The following is a 21,726-nucleotide window of genomic DNA, read 5'->3' as shown; positions in this document are numbered from 1 at the left end:
ACCGCCATCGCGCCGCCGGCGAGCGCAGCGGGCGGAGCGCGGGAACGCCCCGCCCTGCCGGGGCCGCAGAGCGGCGGCGCGGAGCGGCTCCGGGGCGGGCCGGGGAGGAGCGCTCCGGAGCTCCTTCCGAGCAGTGCGGCGGCAGCGACACCCGGTGACCTGTCCTCCCCGGCTCCGGCAGGCTGCAGCCAGAGCCCGCGGAAGGTGGGACAGAGGGGGAAGGTGGCCAGAAAGGCGGGCGGGGTTTTTGCTGTTCCGCGCCTCCCGCAAGCCTCACGGGCACACAGTGTGGGACCGAGGGAAAGGGCACTCGATGCCCTCGCCACTGGCAGCCTGAGGAGATTTTGCGGGCTGGACACGTGCACCTGTTTTAAAAGAATGCACTTGTATTGGTGTTAGTGCTGAATTAACCTAGGAAATCATAGAGTAGTCTGAGTTGGAAGGGACACATAAAATCGAAGCCTAACTTCTGTCCTGCACAGGACAACCCCAGTAATCACAGAGAATGCCCCAGAGTATTGTCCAAACACGCACAGAACTCTGTCGGGCTTGGTGCTGTGACCGCTTCCCTGGGAGCCTGTTCCACTGCCCAGCCACCCTCTGGATGAAGAAACTTTTCCTAATATCCAACCTACCCCTCCCCTGATACAGCTTCAGAGCCATTCTCTCGGGTCCTGTCACTGGTCACCACAGACAAAAGATGAGCGTCTGCCCCGCTGCTTTAATCGTGAGGAAGCTGCAGACTGCGATGGGGTCTCCCCTCAGTCTCCTCCAAGGTGAGCAGACCCAGTGAATTCAGCTGCTACTCACAAGGATTCCCCTCCGGACCCTTCACCACCTTCGTAGCCCTCCTTTGCAATTTTAATGTCTGTTTTACATTGCAGTGCCCAAAACTGCCCGCAGAACTCGAGGTGAGGCCGCCCCAGTGCAGAGCAGAGGGGACGATCCCCCCTTCCCCTCCGGACCCTTCACCATCTTCGTAGCCCTCCTTTGGAAGCTCTCTAATAATTTTTATATCTGTTTTACATTGCAGTGCCCAAAACAGCCCGCAGAACTCGAGGTGAGGCCGCCCCAGTGCAGAGCAGAGGGGACAATCCCCCTCCTCATCCAGCAGGCGATGCTGTGCCTGATGCCCCCAGGACAGGGTCGGCCCGCGCCTGAAGCAGTCTGGAGAAAGCCAGAGGCTCCGACCAGCGCCTGAGCCCTCTGCCAGAGACTGCTCGATGTACCAGGTGCCTGTTGGGGATGCCAGACGAGAGCAACGAAACGCAAACCCCGCAGGATGACCGAATTCTGCGCGCACAGCAGCCGCGTCCCGCAGGGTCTGTGGCAATAAGGGCGAGGAGCGGGGCTGGCAGCTGCCCCTGGGCTCCGGGCAGCCGCCTCCTGTCCTGGGCTGCTCGCCGTGTCCCTTCGCCCCGCTCCACACGAGGGAGCGCTTACAAAGCGCTCGGACTCGCTCCCTGAGCTCCCAGCCTGACAATCCAGCCTGCGGCATGGGAGGATTGGCCAAAACAAAGTGACACAGGTATTAATATTGTTGAAGTGTAAGGAAATGGCACCGTGAAGGTGCTTCTGCAAACGCAGCCCTGCAGCCTTCTCCGCTCTGGGCCCATCACTGGGACATAAGAAAAATGTGACTACCAGTGGTTGGGTCATTTTATCTCTGCTTTAAAATAAGGGAAATCAAGCAAAGAGAGTGGGACACCCCCACCACCCCCGTGCACCCTCCGGGTGCCTGGCAGTCAGTGAAGAGATCTGCATGTGCTGAGCACTTGCTTTGAATTTACTGACTTCTCTTGCCTGGGCCACATGGAAGGGATCTTCTGCTTGAGCAAGCCCAGCACTTGTGGCTCAGGGATGCCCGGAGCTCCTTACAGAGGGAAGCTCATGGCACCAGGCCCTGATGTGGTCACCAGGACGGCTGTGGGGTCTCACATGGGCAGCAGTGGAGATGTGCAAGTGGCAGCTATTGCCTTGCATCAGGGTCACGCTCTTGTCACTGGCCCAGCCTGAACTGGCTGAGCCACGGCTGGGTCTGGCTGCCACTGATCCCAGGATGGATCAAACCTGAAGCAACAAGAATGTGCTGCCCTACTCCTGTTGCTGCTCCAAGCAGTGACCTTGGAGGACAGTGGACACTTCCCTGCTAGGGTTAGGTCCAAGGAGGGCACCAGACCCTGTCACCAGGAGCTGAGTGTGGGCAGTCACTGCCATCCACCAGCATCTGTACCCCACAGTCACTTCCCACACGTGAAAAGTGCCTTGGGCCAGTAGCCCTCCTCTGGGCTCCTCCTTCCCAGCTTGTGGTGAGAGCTGGGATCCCACCAGGCACTACCAGGAGCACGAGAGGTCTGCACCCTGTGCATGCTGGAACTACAGTGTCTCCCCTTGTAGCACTCGTGGTGGTGACGTGCTCGCTCTCACAGCGCTGCAGCCAGCACAAGGCAAAGAGCCAGGCCATCTGCACGAAGGCAGACCAAAGGGAAAAAAAAAAGGATTGCGAGCATCCAGTGCCAGCGTGGCACAGCCCAAATAAAAGGTTTGCAGATGCTGCTCAGGCAGGATTAGGCCTCCAATGTGCTAAGTCTCGGCTCTCAGTGAGCCTAATTGCTGCTGCAATAAGCCCTGGCTGGTCCTTTCCTGAACTGTGCTCCCCACAGCCCCCCCAGCAAACTTTTTTTTTTTTTTTCCCCTGCAAAGCTTGTATTTGCCATGCATATGTTACCCCCCCCTCCCCGGCTGCCTGGTGGGGTCTGGCCAAGCAGAGGAGGGGAAAGGCAGGAAATCTGCACGTGCCACTTTCTGCTCTGCTCTTCCCAGGAACTGTTCCCCCTCTATCCCCCTGTCCAGCACAGCCTGTAGCTGCATCTGTGAGAGCAGCCAGGCCCAGCAGCAGAGGCAGGGCCAGGAGACAGCATCAGTACCTGGCCACACACCCCCTGAGCTGTATTAAGACACTTTCTAAATTGGAATTACTCAGATTTTAATAAAACCTTTTGATAATTTTCCATTATGTTTTGGCTGGTAGATGGAACTGGAGGTGTTCCAGGAGAGCTGTCGAGGCGTGTGCATGGGCCAGTTCAGCAACTGCCATGAGATGTGTCAAAAGAAGGTATAAATTGCAATACATGAAAACCAAAGATACACCACGATTTTATTTACGGATGTGTAATAAATAAATGGTGGACAATACAGGAAGAGCCACATTCAAAAATCCAGATTACTAAAGTGCTTTTAGACATAAATATAGGGTGACCAAGAAACAGCTCTGACATTAACACTTATTACAGACAATTACAAAATATCTTCTTATGTCACTTCACAAAATTGTTTAATTACTCCAGGGTACTATGGCTTACTTTTCAAAAAGCTCTGTTCTATCATGCATAGTGTGGCAAGTGACATTCAAGAGTGTACAAAATCATTGCATAAACAAAAACATCCTTACCCCCTTCTCCCAAATACGAGTTAAGGAAGATACACAGTGTAAATCCAGTGATAAGGCTGCATTGGCAGGCTAGATCCTCAGGGAATAGAAACCTGCCTGGCTGTCAGGTTACACCAGCTTGAGGATGAACCCTACCATGTTTAAAAACCCTGCTGCTCCTCGAGGTGGAAGATTTGTGTGCTTGGCGTGGAAGGACTGGCACACGGGCGCTGCGCCGGGCTGGAAGCGCTTGGAGAAGGCGTCTGTAAACTCCTGCACCATCCTTGCACCTGTGTGTCGGAGGAGGGAGCAACTCCCAGTGTGCTGCTCCTCTCTGTGCTCCTGGCTAGCTGGGGAAGTGCTCCCAGCACGGAGGGGAAGGGGGCTCCTCTCCAGCAGCAGTCGGCGCTGACCACAATGCGCTCCCATCCTCGCACTGCTCCCGGCCCCGCTGCCACCCTCCACCCTGGCTCTGCTGAGAAGTGAACAGCTTGAAAGTGAGGGGATGTGTGTGCCCAGTTTTAAAATGCCCTGAATTCAGATAAAAGTTCCGTTATTTAAGAAAAAAATATATATATATCAATAAATCAATAAATATTATGGTCTCGCCAGGACGCTGCGAGGCCTGGCCTCCTCCGGGGCAGCCCAAGCTCAGTGGTCCCTGTCCTTCTGCTCGCTGGGGGGGTCCCCGTTGATGCACTGCCTCAGCACACCCCTCTTCTCGTGCTTGGCTGTCCTGGAGAGGTCGATGGCTGTGTCCTCCGAGTCTTTTGCAGGCCCAAGCTTGTCGGAGCCCTTCTGGGAGCTGGCCTGTGTCCCTTTGAGTTCCTCCTCCTCCTGCTCCATTCGCCAGCCATCTGCCAGCTTCTCTTGGCTCTCTGCCTTCCTGCTTACCTCCATGGACTTTTTGTGCATACCTTGCAGAGGGGAGAGAGCAAAGCCAAGGGCACTGGTTGCTTATTTCTGCTTGGGAATGCTCAGAATCACCTCCTGAATTACTGCTGCTTCCCTCAGTTCTTGCCTACATCCCAAGGAAAGCTCTCTCTAACTACCAGCCTTTCCTGACCCAGAGCCCTGCCACTTGCTCTCTTCAGCCCGAGGGGATGGCTTGTGGCAAAGTAAGTCTGTACCTCCCCTGTATCAGGGAAGGCTTAGAGGGAGAGGTGTGCTGTAATGACCCATTCCAACCCGGATTTTGACTGTGTATGATCAGCAGGCAGCTCTGAGGTAGCTCTGAGGTTTAGGGGGAGGTGATGGTGACTTCTTAGATGCCTTGCAACTCCCATGCTGCCTGCTAGCACTGCAGAGTGATACCCACCCACGTGCAGGCACCTGTCTGACACAGCAGTACAAGGTTTTCCTTTTCCCAGCTGTTCTTTGCAAGGAGGAAATGGAAAACCGGGGTAGACTGCCTACAGCTCAGGGCGAGGGAGGCCCCATTCCTTTCTGGAAAAGAGCAAGGGCAGCCATATGGAAGAAGAAGCCGAGCCCTGACCCCCCCAGCAGCACCCCCAGTCCCCACTCACCCAGCAGCCACGGGGCGCAGGATCCCACCAGGCCGCTCTTGGCGGAGTTGATGATGGACTCGGGCAGGGGGATGGAATGCCTCACCATGGCCCCGTAGAGGCCGTACTCGGCCATCACGCTGCTCCGGCCCCAGCACTTCTCCCGCTTCCGCCACTTGGCTCTTCGGTTCTGAAACCAAACCTTCAGGGGTAACAGCCAGGAGAGCACGGAGGGGTGGGGTTGGGGAGGAGACAGCCCCCGAGGCCCATCGGGAACAGGGGAATGTCCACCCAGGGCAAAAGTCAGCCGTGGGGTGCGTGGGGGGGTTGGGGGGCAGACACGGGGTGTGGACACGCAGGCGGCACCGGGAAGGCAGCCAGAGTGTGGGGAGGGGTGTGAGGGAGGGCACACACGTGGGTGTCAGAGAGGGGAGGAAAAGGGGGAGAGGGAGCACATGTTAACATGAGGCTGATCGTGACACAGGAGGGTGATCCCAGCCAAAGTCACCCTACGCTGCTCTGCCTGCCCGCAGGGCCTCCCTGCCTGATGCACAAAGCACCAACCTCTCCAGAAAAAGGGCTCCATAATGCAGTGACCAATGATGACAGAAGGTGCTCAGGTCCCTCTTCCCACCCCACTCCTCTGTTTGAAGGCTCAAGTCAGTAGATATAACCAGGCTGCTGCCCAGACCACTGCCTCATTCTTGAGCCACTGAGCTGTTCTACAGGGGAGCAGGATCAGGCTCTCAAATGCCACATGTCCCTCAAAGGGGCAAGCTAGTGAGCAAGCTCCTGTGTCACAGCTTGGCCCAGCAGCTCCAAATTGCTCCCAGCTCCCGCCTGAGTGGAGGACAGAGCCAAGTTGCCAGCAATGAGCAACTGCTGGGGCCAGCTCAGTCCCCTGGCTCTGCATGTCCGTTTGGAGGCTGTTGGGTGCCAGCAGGCAGAAGCTGAGCCTCCTGCCAGGCGCCCTGCAGGCTTCAGTGCCACCACGTCCCCACCAGCTGCACCCAGTGCCGCAGAGCAGAGGAGACGGCTGGATGCTGGCAGCCCGCAGACTCCTCGGAAGGGAGAGGACCGCTGCAGCCCCCTACCTGTATCCTGTCCTCCGGCAGCTCCGTCTTCACAGCCAGCATCTCCCGGGCATAGACGTCGGGGTAGTGCGCTTCATTGAAAGCCTTCTCCAGCTCCTCCAGCTGGTGAGCTGTGAACACAGTCCTGCCGAGAGGAGAGAGCATCCTGTCACACCGTCCGGACCCTCGGGCAAACAGCGAGGCTGGCAGCCCCCACGCTGAGGTTTTCCTCCGGAAAATCCTCCCCCCACCCCAGCTGCAGCCCTCCTCTTTCCTCCTTTTCCTCCCTTTATCCCCCTTGGGGATACCGACCGCCCCAGCCTGGGGAGAGGAGGAGCAGCGAGAGGATGGTGGCAGCAGCGAGGAGGTGAGAGCGGGGCCAGCCTGGCTCCCGGGCGCTACCTGTGCCGGCGTTTCTTCCTCTTGATCTGGGAGGTGGACATCTTCAGGTCGCTGGCGTCCCCAGACAGGCTGTCCTCATCTGGCAGCAGCATGCGGGAGGGGAAGAGTCACGTTCCCGTCGAGAGCGGGGCAACCGAGCGCAGCTCCCCAGGCACGCTTCCAGCGTGGGGGGGCACGGAGGGGTCCCCTCCCAGGGCTGAGCCCGCGGAGCCGCCCCGGCGATGCCGTCCCGGGGCAGGGGGTGGGAGCCCACGCTTGCCGGAGGATCGAGTGCTCGGCATCCCGGCGGCACGGGAGCCGCGCCGGCGGGAGGATGCCGGCCGCAGGTGCGGGGCAGCCCCGGCAGCGGCCCGGGACGGGCGTCCCCGTCCCTGAGCGGCCCCCCCGCGCCTGACGGCCCCCCTCGACCCCGACCCCGCTCACCGGAGACGGTCCTCACCACCCCCTCCCGCTGCCCTGCGGTTTCGCTCAGACCCTCTCCAGGACCCCCTCTCAGCGCCCGTCCCGCCCCGGCCACCCTGTTCCCCGCCATGCCCCATAAATCCCCTCGCATCCCCTTGGGTTCCCTCTGCGGGTTTCCTCCCAGGAACCCCCTGCTGTGTCCCTATGTCCCCATATCCCCTCTTCCATTGACTCCCCAGTACCCCCATTCCAGCCCAAGCCCCTCCAGCCCCACATCCCAGATGGGATATCCCACTGGGCTCAGCATCCTAGGGACAGGGACGGGAGCAGGCAGGGGCTGTTGGAGCCTCCCTGACCTCAGGTGCCTTGTCACCAGGGCCACCTCGAGGTGCCTGGCCTCTGTGCTCCCTTTTGCTCCCAGATTCTTGCACCTGGGCTGCAATTTTTTTCCCTCTTCCCTTCATCTGTTGATGGAAATGATTTACAACCGGCTTACACGGGCCGCCTGATCCAGGCCTTCATTGGACGGTCAGATTAACCGAGGGTCCTTCTGATAAAGATAATTACAAGGGGACTCCGCATTAACTTTGCATTATTAAAGAAAGACCCAAATCTCCCATCGCAAGCTGTTCCCAGGATTAGCAGAACAATAACTTTCATTTAGGATAATTGCCGTGGCCGGCACTGGGGGCTGGCGGGGGGGAACCCTCTGGACCATCGTGCTTCTCACCAAGAAAGGCAAACGGGTGTGAGGGGACTGGGAGGTGTGGAAGTGGGACCTCCAATTCGGGGTACTCGTGTGCTCAGGAGGGAGGGATGCCTGGGGCATCCCCAACCAGAGCTGCCCCCTGCCTGGACACAGAGCACCCCGGGATCCCCTTGGGCATCTTCACTTCTCCAGAGTGGTTTTGCTGCAGTTTTGCTGGAATAGAAGACTTTCACTGCTAGGCAGGGAGGATCTGCCACAGTAATTAGAAGTCATAATCCGGCCACCACCCACAACAAATTTCCTGTTCCAGCAGATATTAGTGGTTAAAACCCTAATTTTTGATGTTGTCCCAGAATCAGCTTGATTTCAGCAGTTTACATTGAGGCTGAGCTGTTGGGAGAGATGATGAAGCCTTAAATATGCATATGGCCTAGGCATTTGGAAAGTTTGGGGATAAAGCACGTATAATTGCTCCTAATCAGTTTATGAAACATAAAAGCTCAAACCCAAGAGAAAGCCGATAGATGCAGAAATGGAAATAGCGATTAAATCTCCCCATGCTGGCAAGGTGGCCTGGATATGGCGCTGCTGCCCAGGGCGAGGGTGAGCGAGGCCGTGCCCTGGGGGATGGGGACACCCCCGCTCCCGGGACAGGACAGTGGGATGGGGTGTGGGGACACTCCTGCTGCACCCCCAGCTCCCCCAGCCACGGTGGAGATGGGCACCTCCACCAGCCCTTTGGACAATAAATCAGTTAAAGGATATCTTGATATATGCTCATCAGATAGGATTAGCTGGGATTAGACTAATCAGTAAATGTTTCTCTGCTCATTATTTTCTAAGGAAGATTTTCAGCTGATTCTCCGACGCCGAAAGATTATTAATCGCTTAAAGAGCAGAACATCAAACATCGCCCCTTGCTCTAATTTCCCTGGGGTTTGCCCCCCCTCTGCATGGGCAGGGTGCCTGTGCCAGCCGGCCCAGCAGCCTCAAGGTGCCCCAGCAGCCAGAATCTCCATGGGGCTCTACCAGAGCAGCCCAAGGCCACAGGACCCCGGCTTTGGTGCAGTCCCGTGTCCCAGGGGGTGGGTGTTGCCTGCAGCTGATGCTGGAGCACTCCCATCCCTGCTGCACTTAGCAGGACTAGGGACACAGCGAGGTGGGACAGTCCCCAGATTGTCCCCTCCTCCCCATGGCTGCTCCACCAGCCATGACCTGCAGGATGGAGGGCACCGTGATGGGATGGATACCTGGAGCTGTCCCACTCAGACCCCAGAAACAAGCCTTGGAAGTCCTTAGGGGATTACAGACGCATGCAGCATTTTGACAGACCGTCCTCAGCTGATGATAACTCCAGAGCCAGCATTTTGTGGGTTTTTGGAGTCCCTGTCCTCACCGTGGGCTCAGGGAAAGCCCTGAAGGGTGTGCACTCAGCCTGCAACCACCTGCTGTAGCAACGAGGAGGGGGCAGCAAGGAGAAGGTATTGAAGGGCCTGGTTTAGGGGATTAGTAATGGGATAAAACAGCTTTCACCTCCCTGGTTTAGATATGAATCAGGTCAATAATAAAGGACCATCTGACAGTTTCAGGCAGCTCAGGGTGGAAGAGGCTCCCGTGCCCCAGGCTGGATGGAGAACCCATCTCCAAAATGCAGCTCTTACCACACACCCATCCATGGTACCTGCACCAGCAGTCACAGCCCAGTCCTCCTCCCCAGCTCCACACCCCACACCTGCATCTGCTCCTGGCACACCAGCACAGGGGCAGGCTCCAGCCTGCTCCCAGGGGTGATGCTGGCACCACAGCCCTTGGGCACCGGCTCAGCCAGCCTGTTGGTGGCCGTGGTGCTCCTTGCACAGGGACAAGGTGACCCAGAGGTGGAGTGCAGCAGGGTGAGCAGCCAGCTGGTGGCAATTTGGCAAGGGTGGGAACCTCAGTAAGTGTGGACTGAAGAAAATGGGCTTTTCTTCTGCCTCCTCCACATCCTGCTGGGAGCATGGGGAAGTGATGGCTGTTGTGAAAGCATTGCCTCTGACACGTGGGTGAAAAGGAACTGAGAAACAGGCCATAGCTAGGGGAGAAGGCAGCAAAGAAAGGGGTGTTGCAGCCAGTCCCATCTGTGTTTTGCAAGGCTAAATCCCCACCTCTGAGTTACAGACATGCCTCCTCCTTGAAATGCAGTCAATGAGATTTTCCTCAGGCTGCAGCAGGGCTCAGGGGTGGATTATGTGTGCACTCCTGGCCAGTTAGGAACAGGAATATGTAGGGGCCAAGTACCGACCATTTTGGGGTGATGGATTTGCAGAGGCAGGCAGCATGAACAGGTTAAATGAACCAGGGAACCTGTGCTCCCTGCACTGTCAGGCTGTGGGAAGTGCTTCTTTGGCAGCTCGACTGGGTGTGGGTGAAGCCAGGGTTTGCAGGGTGAGCTCAGCCACAGCTGGCCACGCACCACCAGCCCAGCTTACTGCAAGTGTTGTCAGCCCTAATTTGGCACGGGGGGTCCCTTTCCTTGTCCCACTCCACACGCCCCAGAGACATCCCTTCTAATTCCTCTGCACAGATTTCTGTCTTAAGGCATTTGCCTTTGATTAAAACCAGAAGAGCAGTCACGGTTTAAGTGGAGTTTAAGAGCAAACCATGTGCCGCTGCACAGGGCGCTCACATCTGGAGTGTCACAGATTTAATCAAACTGCTGGGAAGTGCCGCACGCAGACAGCTGTCATAGCAGACTGGAGCCCATCTCCTAATTAATTCCTAGCCAACACAGGGCAAACAAATGGCCATCAAGGTGCTGCACCTACAACATTGACTGTAAGCATGGCTGGCAGCTGGTGAGCAAGCAGAGCTCACCCTGTGTATCTCCAAGGAGCTATAGGTGATGTAGCCCATGGCAAGTGCTGTTCCTGCTCCTAGGGAGGAGCCTGGGGCTTGTTCCAGAGGTGTATGTGTGGGAACAGGAGGGACAGGGTGTTCAGGAAGAAACCCAGATGGAGCAGGCACAACAGCAGTAGCTCTGATTTCTGGTTGCTCCTTCAGCTGCTGCTTTTTGCTTCCCCTCCTTCTTGCTTCTGCCAAACTTGTTGCTTTCTAGTACCATTTGTCTGCCCATCTCACATCCCCGTGGGTGACCCCCTCTTGTCCCATACAGGATGTGTGAGCTGGAGCACAGCCCTCCCTGGAGATGCTCTGCCTGGTGCTACCCAGGGCCTGGCACCTGATGCAGGTTCTGGGTGAACTCTGCTGCCACAGCCTTAAAAAAAATCTGGGCAATGGCAAAACAGGTCAGGCCCAGACTCGGTTCTCCTTGGTACTCATTCACAGCTCATTAAAGCTAATTGAAATGACTACCAAAGCTGGGTCTATGTGGGTGTTTGGAAGCTCTGGGCACAAGGCACAACTAGGCTGGGAATATCCAACTGTGAGGAGCCCCAAACTAGCCGATGGACTGTCCACTCCAATTAGCCCCACAAAGGAGCTATTATTCCTTTGCACTATGCTTGTCTGATTACTTTATCTTATTATTTTTTGATCATTCCTCCAAAATGTGCTAATTAAACAGAAATCATCAAGTCAATTAGAGAAACTCTCATTAAAGCTGAAAAGAAAAGAAAGTATCGGCAGAAGAAAAACGGCTGTGAGGGTCACAAACACACACAATAGCTGCCACATTCATTAAATCAGCAACTCCCAAAAGAGGGGTAGACACTGTCCCACTCTGGTCTGCGCCCTGGAAATGAAACTTCCCAAGTGACAGAGTCAGACTCCTCTCCTCTCCTCTCCTCTCCTCTCCTCTCCTCTCCTTCCCATGGCTTTCCCAGCTCCCAGCCCAGGAGTAAAGTGACCCCCAGGCAGCACCTTCTCCACGTTCATACCCAGCACCTCACCAAGCAGAAGCTTTCCAGAGCAATGCTTCCCTTTGCACCTCCCTCCCCTGGCCTGGAAGCAAGACACAGGAAAACCCAGGAGAACATGTTAACCAGTGATTTCAGCATGGAAAGAAAGGGAGACCACAGTTTTTTCTGACCCCAGAGTGGCAGTGTCCAGCTCAGCTCTGGTGCTGCCCAGCCTTTGCATTTCCAAACCAGTTCAGCCATGCCTAATCACAGGCACTGTGCTCTGAGACCTAACAGAAGCACTTCTCCTTTAATTAATCTCCAAGTTTGCTATCTGAGTGCTGTGCCATATGGTATTGATTTTTCAGCTTGGTATGACAGCACTTGCCATGAAAGAAACTAACCTAATTAAAGCAGGGGACACCAGCACACAGGCAGCTACTCTCACTCTTATCCATAATACGGCTTCTACATCGGCTCTCCTGAATGCTAACAGGTGCTGAAATGGGGCACCTCTACCTGCAGGTGAATTCAGAGGTTTTGGCTCTGCAAAGAGGTCCAGATCCCTTTCTCAGCCCTGGCCTGGGCTTGCCGTGACAAATGGCACCTGGGCTTTCCCAGCTATCTCCACTCTGCAGCTGAGCAGGGAGGTTTCGAAGCACGGCTTCCCAACACAAGCCATCTCTTTTCAGACAGACCAGGTAAGTCATTAATGAGTTTCACACTGTCCTCCCTCTCCCCTATTAACAACAGGACTCCTGAGAGACCTAAGCTGGGGTCTTTTAGCTGAAGACTGATGTGGCAGTATCACAAATCCCATCAGACATTACACAACCAAATGACCCTTTACCCAAGCTATGTCATCCCAAATAGACCATCTAAAGGACCTATAGAAATAAGAGAAACATAACATAAATATATTCATCTGCACGGATCCTCCTTCTCAGGAGAGTGAAGGCACACGTGCTTGCCTGTCTCTGTGGTTGTGGTCACACATTACTTGGTGTGAGAAACACAGATAGCGTTCCTGTAGCTCACTTCACCCATTCTACTTGACCCTGCAGGAAAACTGTTCCTGCCCAGCTTTTCTCCACGTACCCAGGGATGTGCTTTCTGTGCTCTGACATTGCATTCTGCAATTTTCTTTTTGGATGCAGAAAGGGAATCTTTTAACACGTGGGGTCTTCCCCTTCCTGGTTGTCCTTTTATAACTCAGCCTTGCTCTCACCAATGTCACTGCTACACCATCTTCTCCTCTATTCTCTTACACTGGCAGCACAGTATTCTTACACTGGAAACTTGTAAAATTTTCTTTTTTCTACAGTAAAGGACAGATTTTAGCACAGAGGACTTACCAGCTTTTCTACCAGATCCTGGGTTTTGCTTTGACAGGATTCCTCTAACATAGTCAAGGTGGGCCTTGATGCCAAAAGGGAACATACTGTACAAAATGAATAGATTGAATGTTGCTGACAATGAATAATTATTTATTCATCTCAAACAGGACTTCTGTTATTGGTATTGTCACACTCTGGGAAAAAGAGGAGGAAGAAAAGTAATAAGAGGAAAAAATAAACCTCTCCTTTATGGGATTATTGTCTGCAGTCTTGCCTTTTGGCTTGAGGTTAATGATGGATTTTGAAAGTAAAACAAATGTATTTTCTTCCTATTTGGAAACTGCAGTGAGTTGCAGTGAAATTGCTCTTAGTTCCTGTAGTTAGATACCTAGAAACTTTCCAGTGCCTACCTCCTTTGCAGCTCCTGCAGAGCTCTTCCAGCAAAGCACTCCCCAGGCTCCTGAGAGGTGAACACACAGCAGTGACAGCAGAAACCCTGGGCAACACCCTTCCCTCTGCTCTTGTCTGCCCAGGGCAGGAAATCTGTGCCTCAGTCCCATTTTGGGGGCCATCCCAGCAGGATGCACAGACAAGCAGGCTACCTGCATCTCCCCTCCTGGCTGGCAGCCCATCATCCATCCCTCCCTCTCTTTTTAAGTGACTCCCCCTTTGTTTCTTTAGCTCACAGGAGGAGATGTAAGAAAGAGCCCCATGGTCCTGCACAGTGTCTGAGTGTTCATTTGTTTGGCAAAGCAGCCCCTTCGGCTGGGGGAAGCCCTGAGAGTGCAGCTGAGATGTGTGGCAGGCTGTGGGGCAGCCATCCCCAGGGGCAACCTGAGAAAAGAGGCAATTAGCCAGCCCCTCACCAGCACAGCAGGGGCGGTTCAAGGGGAAAGAAAAGCCGAGCCCTGGTGGTAATGACATTTTTCCACATGGGTAAATGCATTGATCTGTGACAAACAATACCAGGCTGTGCCTCTGGCTGTGGTGCAGAGGAGGAAAGGATGGGAGAGCTTCCCCATGCCAGATGTTCAAGACAGAAGTTTCCTAGATTCCCTGCATGAAACTGAACGTCTGTGGAACCACAGCAGCCCAGGTCTTGCCCAGGGCCACGCTTCCCAGCAGGTGCCTGGGGCTTCTCCTTAAAGGCAAGAGTGATGCAGGTGAGCTTCATCCAGAGTCCTATCCCACATCCTCAGAAAGTCCTGCAGAGCAGACAAGCAGGGTGCAGAGCACTCAAGTAAAGCTTCATAGCAGAGCTACCCTGGGTAAACTACCTATTGATGGAGGCTAAGACAGTGACAAATCCTCTCCTGTCCCTGACACCCTGACTCACCACGCTAGCTGCCTTTTACCCACTCCCTGCAGGGCAGTGACAGCAGGCTCATCCCATGCTTGTAGAGCACCTGAGGTAACACAGCATTTCTGTAATGCCTGGGTTGGGGCATCTCTCCCAGGGTAATTCCTCTAGGAAAAACCAAATCCATAAAGGATGAACCCTGGCCAACGTGGACCTGTGCTTTGCTTGCCTTCTACTTGCCTGCTTCCAAAATAGCCAGGTAACCAGATATAAATACCACTACTCAGACAGAAGTGGTGGGATGTCCCAGGCACATCATACACGCTCTGGACTGGGCATCATGAGTGTCTGAGAAGAAACGTACAGGAGTGTGTGTTATTAGTGTCTTGTCATGGAATGGACAAAGTGGTTTAGGAGAGCACAGGGCAAGGCACACATCCTGTCCAAAGAGCTTAACTTCTAAGCTTTAATCAGAAGAATTAGGGCTTTACTTTGGCTCAGATTTAATCAGAATGAATAGCAGAGATGGTCGTGCCATTTCGTAGGCAGGGTGCTATCTGCTCAGGACATTCCCTGCTGCCTCACATCAGCCAGGCTGCACCCCTGGGTGACAGGCACTGTCCCAATGGCCACAGCTAACCTCGGGGTGCCTCAGGTAGCGTGAAAGCCCTGCTGGCTCTGGGGGTGCTTCCCAGGCTGGCTTTGCCCTCCTGCTGGAGGTTTAATCTAGGTGAGCCTCCATGGGGCTGTCTGAGGTCTCAGCTGCCTGGATACACCTGCACACATCCCATGGCAGCTCCAGCAATTCTCCTCCATCTCTGCTCACTCAGCACTCTCCTCTGGGCCAGAGCCATCAGGGAACAGCCCTGGATGGTGGCTGTACTGCCAGCTGGACTGGAGCCTGGGACCTGCTTTAGCCCGGCTCCCATCGCGCGTGCGGTCGCACGGCCGGGCCGCGGGTGGAGCAGGGTTGGAGCAGATCTCCCGGCAGCGAGAGCAGGCATAAGGGAAGGAGATCTGTTCTGTTCCTGGCAGGCCTCTGCACTCATCACACAGAGCTTGCAGATGCTTTGGCAGGGCAGGACATGTGCACAGGGAAAGGACCTGGGGCTAAATGCAGGGTGGGCATTGCTCTTTCCCCCAGCTCAGCACCTGCCTCACCCACCACATCACCATGGGATCACTCCTCCTTCATTTTTAGCTGCAAAATAGCACTTTTGACTGGCATTTCACCTGGCAAGCTCAAAGTCAAGGCAAAGAACACCAAACTGCAGCTAGTTAAAGCAAACCACACCATCCCCTGCTGAGGGGTGCCATGGTCAGAGGACTTTTGTTGCTTACCTTTTTCTACCCTGCTTTTTTTGACACTCTCTTCTCTTTTGTAAGCACATCCTTCATTGCAAAGCCAAGCCCCAGCTACCCTGGGCACGGTGCCACCCTGCCACTCTCTTCCCTGGCTGAAGCAAATTCCTGACCATGGCAGCAGGCAACTATCAGGCACACATCCTGGATGTAACCCTCATCCTAGATCCTCTCACTCCTTGCTGCATTTCCAGCTCACAGAAGTGGCTTGGATCTTCCTGAGCAAAATCTAATCAGGTTTGTGTAAAAAAAAAAAAATAGAGTGGGAAAGAAAAGCCCTGACCATATTTTTAAATAATACCAAAAAGCTGTAAGTATGTGGTCGTCCTGTTTGTTCTTACTGCATGGGATCAGCCTGATTATTCAGGGATTCATTTTTATTTCTGAGTTTTATTTTTTCTCATTCAACAGCTGCACATTAATAAAAACTCCATTTATTGGAGGATTTGGCTGGGATTGCTATAATAAAATAGAAGGATTTGTGCCGGGCACTAAAAGAACTCTCTGCAAAAAAAGTAGTGTTTTTCCTGTGATTAGGAGCACCAGAACATATTGTTTTGCTGTGCAGCACCATCACTGCCAAGGGTGGTGACAGATGTCTTGTGTTAATGTTGAATGATTAAATGCCATTTCTGAAGCCACTCCCTATCTGTGTAGCACGGTGCTGCTTCACCCGCACAATCTGCCTTCAATCTGTTCCCTTTGCTGGGAGCATCCCGCCCTGCTGACTGCCATGAAACCCCCATCCCCAGCCTGCTGCACACTGTGCATCCCACCCTGTGCCCCACAGCCAGCTGTGTCCAGCCAGGACATCAGCCTCCCAGTGCCCTGTCAGGGCAGCTCAGAAACAGAGGATGCAGCCAGTGGGAACAGAGAGATAAGTACAGCTCTTGGGCTTCTCACCCTGCCATGGTGTTCCTCACCCACATCAACAGTGAGGGCAAGTTGGGTGGGAAATATGAGACCAGCCTAAGAGGTCGCTATTCCAGCTATAACTCTGCTAAAAGAGGTGACACATTCCTGCACACTTCCCTCTCTTCTATACAAAGGCCACTGCTTGTCATCTGTGACCAGTGCCCTTTGAGCAGGCAGAGAGCATCCCACCTGTGGGTGGCTGCAGAGCCATGTCCAGCTGAACCAGGGCCTCCACAAGCCCCCTGGCACTATTTTTCTTGCTTTCCACTGTCCTCAACCCACCTCCTTTTATCTCTTACTCTCATAAACCACATAGCCCACAGACTGCATCCCACTCTGCCCAAAACCAGGTAGCTAACTCAGCTCTGGGAAGAAAGAGCCTCTGCCCAGAAGAAGAAGATGGGCAGATCAGCAGCAAGGCAGAAGCATTGGCTCACTGCTGTCCACCTGAAATTTAGTGATGTTCCTCTTCTAAAAGCCTGCTCTGGCCTCAGTAAACACACACAGAGACACCCTGAGAGAATCATGCACACGTGCACACGCACAGATCCTCGATCAGGACATCTGTATCCTCTGGAAGAATGCTGCCTTCACAAAACCATCATCTGTTTGGCATCTGTTGCAATGACCAGATGCAGGGACAAGTTGTGCACACCACTTCCAACCCACACACACACACACAGAGGCAGCATCTGAATCCCAGCACCGCACACACGACAAATGAGGTTGTTTCCCCAAACGGAGCTGATGTGGTGAGGGGAAGGGAGGAGCTGGCAGAGGAAAATCTGGCTGCTCACATGCATTCCCACATGTTGCTACAAGTCCTGTCAGTCAAGGAGGGAAGCATGGTAGGGGGCACTTTGGCAAGCTGGGAGTTCCATGAAGATGTAAAAGAGGGGGATGCCCCTGTAGGAAGCCCAGCCAAGATGATGGTGCTGGACATGCTCACACCAGCTACAAACAGCACCTTCCCCCTCCTCTGTTCACCTCTCTCCTTGCATCCCGTCGATCTGGGGGTGATGTTCCCCTGCTTTGTCCCAGGACCAAGTGCCACTGAAAATATCATCCCTCTGGCTGCTGCAACCTGGCTGCAGAAGGGAGCTCTTCTGCAAAGCTTGAGGAGGCAGGAGGGAAAGGTGGTGCCAAACAGCAAGATGCCCAAGTTGACTTATTTCTACCACCTCTCCTTTAAAAAAATATGAAGCCCTGCTGTCACTTGTTAATCCATCAGCCTGACAGGTCAAGTAAAAGCAGGTTGCTCACTCGCTTTCACTTCTTCCCCAACATAATCTCTGCGCTAAATTACAAGTTGATAATGGGTTGCCATTAATTATTGATTTTCCAGATAATACTTGTTAAAGTAGAATTAACGCTATTGTTTCTGAACAAATACTGCCCAAATACTGTGTTTAGTGGGCTTGTAATCAGCTTTACCCACTTCTTCTCTAATCTGATTGAAACAGATTTCCTACCAAATCTTTTTTATCATTTCGTTGATATTAAAAGGTCACATATTTATGCCTGCCCAAAAGTTTAATTTAAGTTACTGCAGTTGATTGTCATGACATATTCATGCTCAAACAGCAGAGTGCTGATGGAGGTACTTTAATTTAGAGTGGGAATGAAGAAACAGAGAGAAACTGCAAGGAGGAACACTTTCTGTGGCATTCAGTGAGTGATGTTAGGCATTGTACATTTTAGCTTATTTTCCCAAGCCCTATATTATGATTCTGTTCATCATAATGCCTTTTGACCTGCTGCATTTACTCCATCATAATTATCCTTTAATACTCTTATAAATGAACTTTTAGCTTATCTTCTGTTAATTCTCAGAACAAGCAAAGCACACACGTAACAAACAAAGCCATCTAAATAAAGTGTTTAACCCTTGTGGTGGCTTTCCCTGATTATTCAAAGGTGGGCAGTGTGTTTAAGAGGTAGGTGGCTTCATTGCACTTCCTGTCATAAGGTACAGAATGTGTGATGGCATTTCAGCCCCTCTTCTAGCCAAGCCCCACTGAACAAGTCTCTGAAAAGAAAAAGCAACGAATTTAAAGCAAAACAAAACTAGCTGGCAGGAGTAACACAGATCAGTCTGGGACTTCTCCAGTGTTGGGGAGCTCCCTATGCTGAATGGCACACAGGACCTGAGATGAGCTAGTTAGAGAAGGTGGAGGTGACTGATCTCAAGCACCTGAGAGGCTTCAATTTAATTTCCAGCTTATCTATGAGTTCTCAGTGATCTCTTGGACAACTGGCTCTCTAGGACATGCAGGACATGAACACACACCTGCCAGGTCTGTCCTGTGTTCCTGTGCATTGGAACAGAGAGGGTTTATTCACAATACAGCCACAGTACTAAACACTTTAACATCTCCCACCTTGCTTCTCCTCCATGCTCAAGCCATGGAGGGAAATGGGAATGCACCAGCTTGTTCCATTTCTGCGTTGCAGAGTTTGGCACATGATCACATCTCAGCAATGGTCTCCGCAAAGGTTTCTATACACACAAACATTTCAGCAATACAAAATCTGGGCAGCACACGACCAGCCCTGGTTTGCAGCTATAGCTGGGTGCAGGTGAGACTTGAGTAGAGACATCATCTGCCAGCAAAGTTCTTCTTGCCTTTCATAACCCAGCAGGGACAAGACTCTCCAATGTTCCCAGTGCCTTGGACACCTGCCACTGACCCAGCGTGTCAGACTCCCACAAACTCTTCTGCAGATGGCAAAACTGCAACCCCTCTCTGCTGTGACCTGATTTCCCTGCTCCACCTTGCGAGGAGTGTGAGAGCAGGCACTGGGCAGCTCCTGCCTCCCAAGGCAGAGGGCAGGTGCCTGGACACTGGGCCCTGGTACAGCCCTGCTGCCTGTGCATTCCCAGACATCCCAGATGAAGATCAGTGAAGCATCTGTGGCACAAAGAGGGGTGACAGAGCGATGCAATCACAGCTCCTCTTGCTGCAGTCACTACAGTCTCTGTGCTGTCGTTGTTTATTGTTAACATGACAGCAAAGCAAGAGAAGGTCCCTTTCTTGGAGAGTTTGCTAAACCTGGACTTACAAGGGCAGGGAAATGAAGCATTACTTTCCCCACAGGAGCTGAGATCCAATATAGGCTGTGGCTGCCTGGAGCTCAGACTTTGAGTGTCTACATGCGACCCTGGAAACCTTAAACACCTTTTGAGCAGCTGGTCAGCAGTAAGTCCAAGCATCTGCACGTTTTCCCAGGACACATGGCAACGAGCTCCTGCAGGCAGAGGAAGAAGCAGAAATGGATGGATGCTTCAACCACCAGGCCGTTGTCCTGAAATGACTCCACATTCAGCAGAGACTCATCTGCTTGCAGCGTTTCCTTCCCCACGCACATCCTGCATCTGCCTGTTCCGAAAACAAACTGCTTTGACTTTTCAGCAGTCCATCAGAGAGTGTTTCACCTGACTAATGCAGAGGTAGGTAAAGGACAAATCAGCAGAAAATTCTGAAGATCCTTTTTTATAGACTAAGTAAACTGCAACTTGCCAGAGTAACTCAGATTTTCATGGAAATTGAGTGATATTCAGTGAAAAGCTACTGGCACGCATAATGAGAAAATACCTAATTCTCCCAAAGAAGGGTTTATGCCCATAAGTGCATCAACAATAACCTGGAAGGGTTAGATTACAGCTAGTAATGTCACGCAGACCTCTAGAGGAGATTAACCCAGGAGTTTTGTTATTAAAGGTGTACCATTCATGAGCCTAACTCCACTAGAGTGGTAGACACTAAACAGTACTAAAAGAGGTTAACAGCCCTCAGCAGCTCCACAAGACAACTTGTCCTTATTGGTGCATATTCCAATATAAAAAAAAAAAAATCTTGAGAAATGAGAAATGAAACCATCATCCTGTTTGGTCCCCAGCCCATCTTATTTGCTCTGTAATATTATTTGTCCTCACAAAATCCTGTTACAGTCTTTTCCCTTGTTTTGCCAGCAAGATGAGGATTCTTTCAGTCACGGGGCTGGATCCTCAGCTGCTGTGGACTGACCCAGCTTTCTCAGCAAATGGGACTATGTTGACTTATATCAGCTGGGAATCTGTTTGCTCTCCTGCTTCACATGGAATGGACTCACAAAGATTATCAGTTAGCTTTAAGACTATCATGTTTTTATTGTAAAGAAATCACTCTAAAAGCATTTTTCTCTATCCAGTTTTTAAGAATCCAATCCTCTGCCATAGCTTAAGGACAAACAATTTCATGATTACCACCAGCAGAGCCAAGGCAAAGTTGACAAAATTTTATTTATTTCCTGATAACATAATCCATATCCCACTGAATTGCCATGTGAAATATACTCCTGTGTAATACCAAAGTGTTAATGGCACAGAGTAAAACCTCAAGCTGGTTTGAAATGCAGAGATTTTGAAGGAAAATATACGAAATCACATAATGCAGCTCCATAATCGTTTGACAATAAATGATCCTTTTATCCGATTATTATTTCAGTTGCATGCCTTTAATAAAATGCAGCAGTCACCCATTCCCCAAAGCATTTGGACCACAGTTATGACTGAAGAGCAGTAGCCTGTAGCAGGAAAGCTGCACCCCAATCCTTTTTTACCCCGTGCACTGCCCAAGCTCCTCAAATCTCAGGATCATCAAGGGGTGAGACTTAGGATCACAGGCACAATTGCTTTATAGTGCAGCAGCTCCAGGGAAATCATCACACCACTAGGCACCAACTTGAAGGCAGGAATTGGCAAGGACAGACACTGAAATAAAAAGACAGCACTGTGACTGATAGAATCAAAGAAAGTAAGAAGGAAGTTCCTACTTTTACCAAGAGCAAACTTATCTCCTGTTTGTTACCTGGCCTTTCTACAAGGTGCTGATTGTTGAGCTGCCATTCACAGTTCAGAACTATTTTCTTTAAGCCAATAAACTTCTGTAGTTTCAAACAAGGAAAGAAGCAGTGGTCACATCCTTTGGAGAAAGCTGCAGGTGAGTACCAGCTCCTTTCCTTTACAAGAAGGAAAAGTGGGCAACTCAATGTGTAAAGAATTTGAGACAGCTGACACAGCATCAGGAAGTCCTGCTTTTTATGGTTTCAGAACAGACAAATGACCCTTTTCCATGAGACTGTAAGTTGGCCCAAAGATTGCAAACATGCTGTTAAAATACTACTACAGCTTCTCAAAGGAATTTTATTTCATTCTGTTTTAAATAGAAATGAGTGTAATACAAAATTGGCTGTGCCCATATTGGCAAGTTTTCAATCTATTTGACTGCTAAATCCTCAAATCAACATCAGCCTTTTCTCAGCCCAGAGGAGTTTGGTCAACCACTGAGCTGCAAAGAAACATTAAATGTTACTGATTTTCCATCACATTTGCAAAGGTGATAAATCAACACTAAATAGCACAGGTCAGATGTGCAAGCAAATTGAACCACTTGCAGAAATAGATTTTTGCTTC

The 21,726-nt window shown here is 52.0% G+C and overlaps 2 protein-coding genes across 3 annotated transcripts in view; both read right to left on the bottom strand.

The window, feature by feature from the left end:
• PEX6 (peroxisomal biogenesis factor 6) overlaps window positions 1-3,712 on the bottom strand; it is a 17,748-nt gene extending 14,036 nt beyond the window's left edge. Inside the window, exons 1-4 of the mRNA XM_039706442.1 lie at window positions 3,587-3,712; window positions 2,381-2,464; window positions 1,192-1,324; window positions 3-182 (exon numbers count right to left, since the gene is read on the bottom strand). Of these exons, the coding sequence (XP_039562376.1) occupies window positions 3-182; window positions 1,192-1,324; window positions 2,381-2,464; window positions 3,587-3,712 (523 nt within the window). The remainder of the gene's footprint in view (window positions 1-2; window positions 183-1,191; window positions 1,325-2,380; window positions 2,465-3,586) is intronic.
• On the bottom strand, window positions 3,034-6,810 carry VSX1 (visual system homeobox 1). 2 transcript variants are annotated; one of them, XM_039706434.1, is made up of 4 exons: window positions 6,411-6,810; window positions 6,030-6,153; window positions 4,957-5,137; window positions 3,034-4,347 (listed from the first exon to the last, which is right to left on the bottom strand). In XM_039706434.1, the coding sequence occupies exons 1-4, from the start codon at window positions 6,500-6,502 to the stop codon at window positions 4,082-4,084; spliced, it is 663 nt and encodes a 220-aa protein (XP_039562368.1). In that variant the 5' UTR covers window positions 6,503-6,810; the 3' UTR covers window positions 3,034-4,081. The 2 variants fall into 2 exon arrangements, with proteins under 2 accessions (XP_039562368.1, XP_039562369.1); XM_039706435.1 differs by having other exon boundaries at window positions 4,957-5,125.
• Between the last annotated feature and the right edge of the window lie 14,916 nt (window positions 6,811-21,726).

Source organism: Passer montanus, unplaced genomic scaffold, assembly GCF_014805655.1.
Source record: "Passer montanus isolate IOZ18808 unplaced genomic scaffold, ASM1480565v1 scaffold192, whole genome shotgun sequence".
In the NCBI taxonomy this organism is placed as follows: Eukaryota; Metazoa; Chordata; class Aves; order Passeriformes; family Passeridae; genus Passer; species Passer montanus.
The sequence above is the reverse complement of the archived record's forward strand: the minus strand, read 5'-3'. Positions and strand labels throughout refer to the sequence as shown.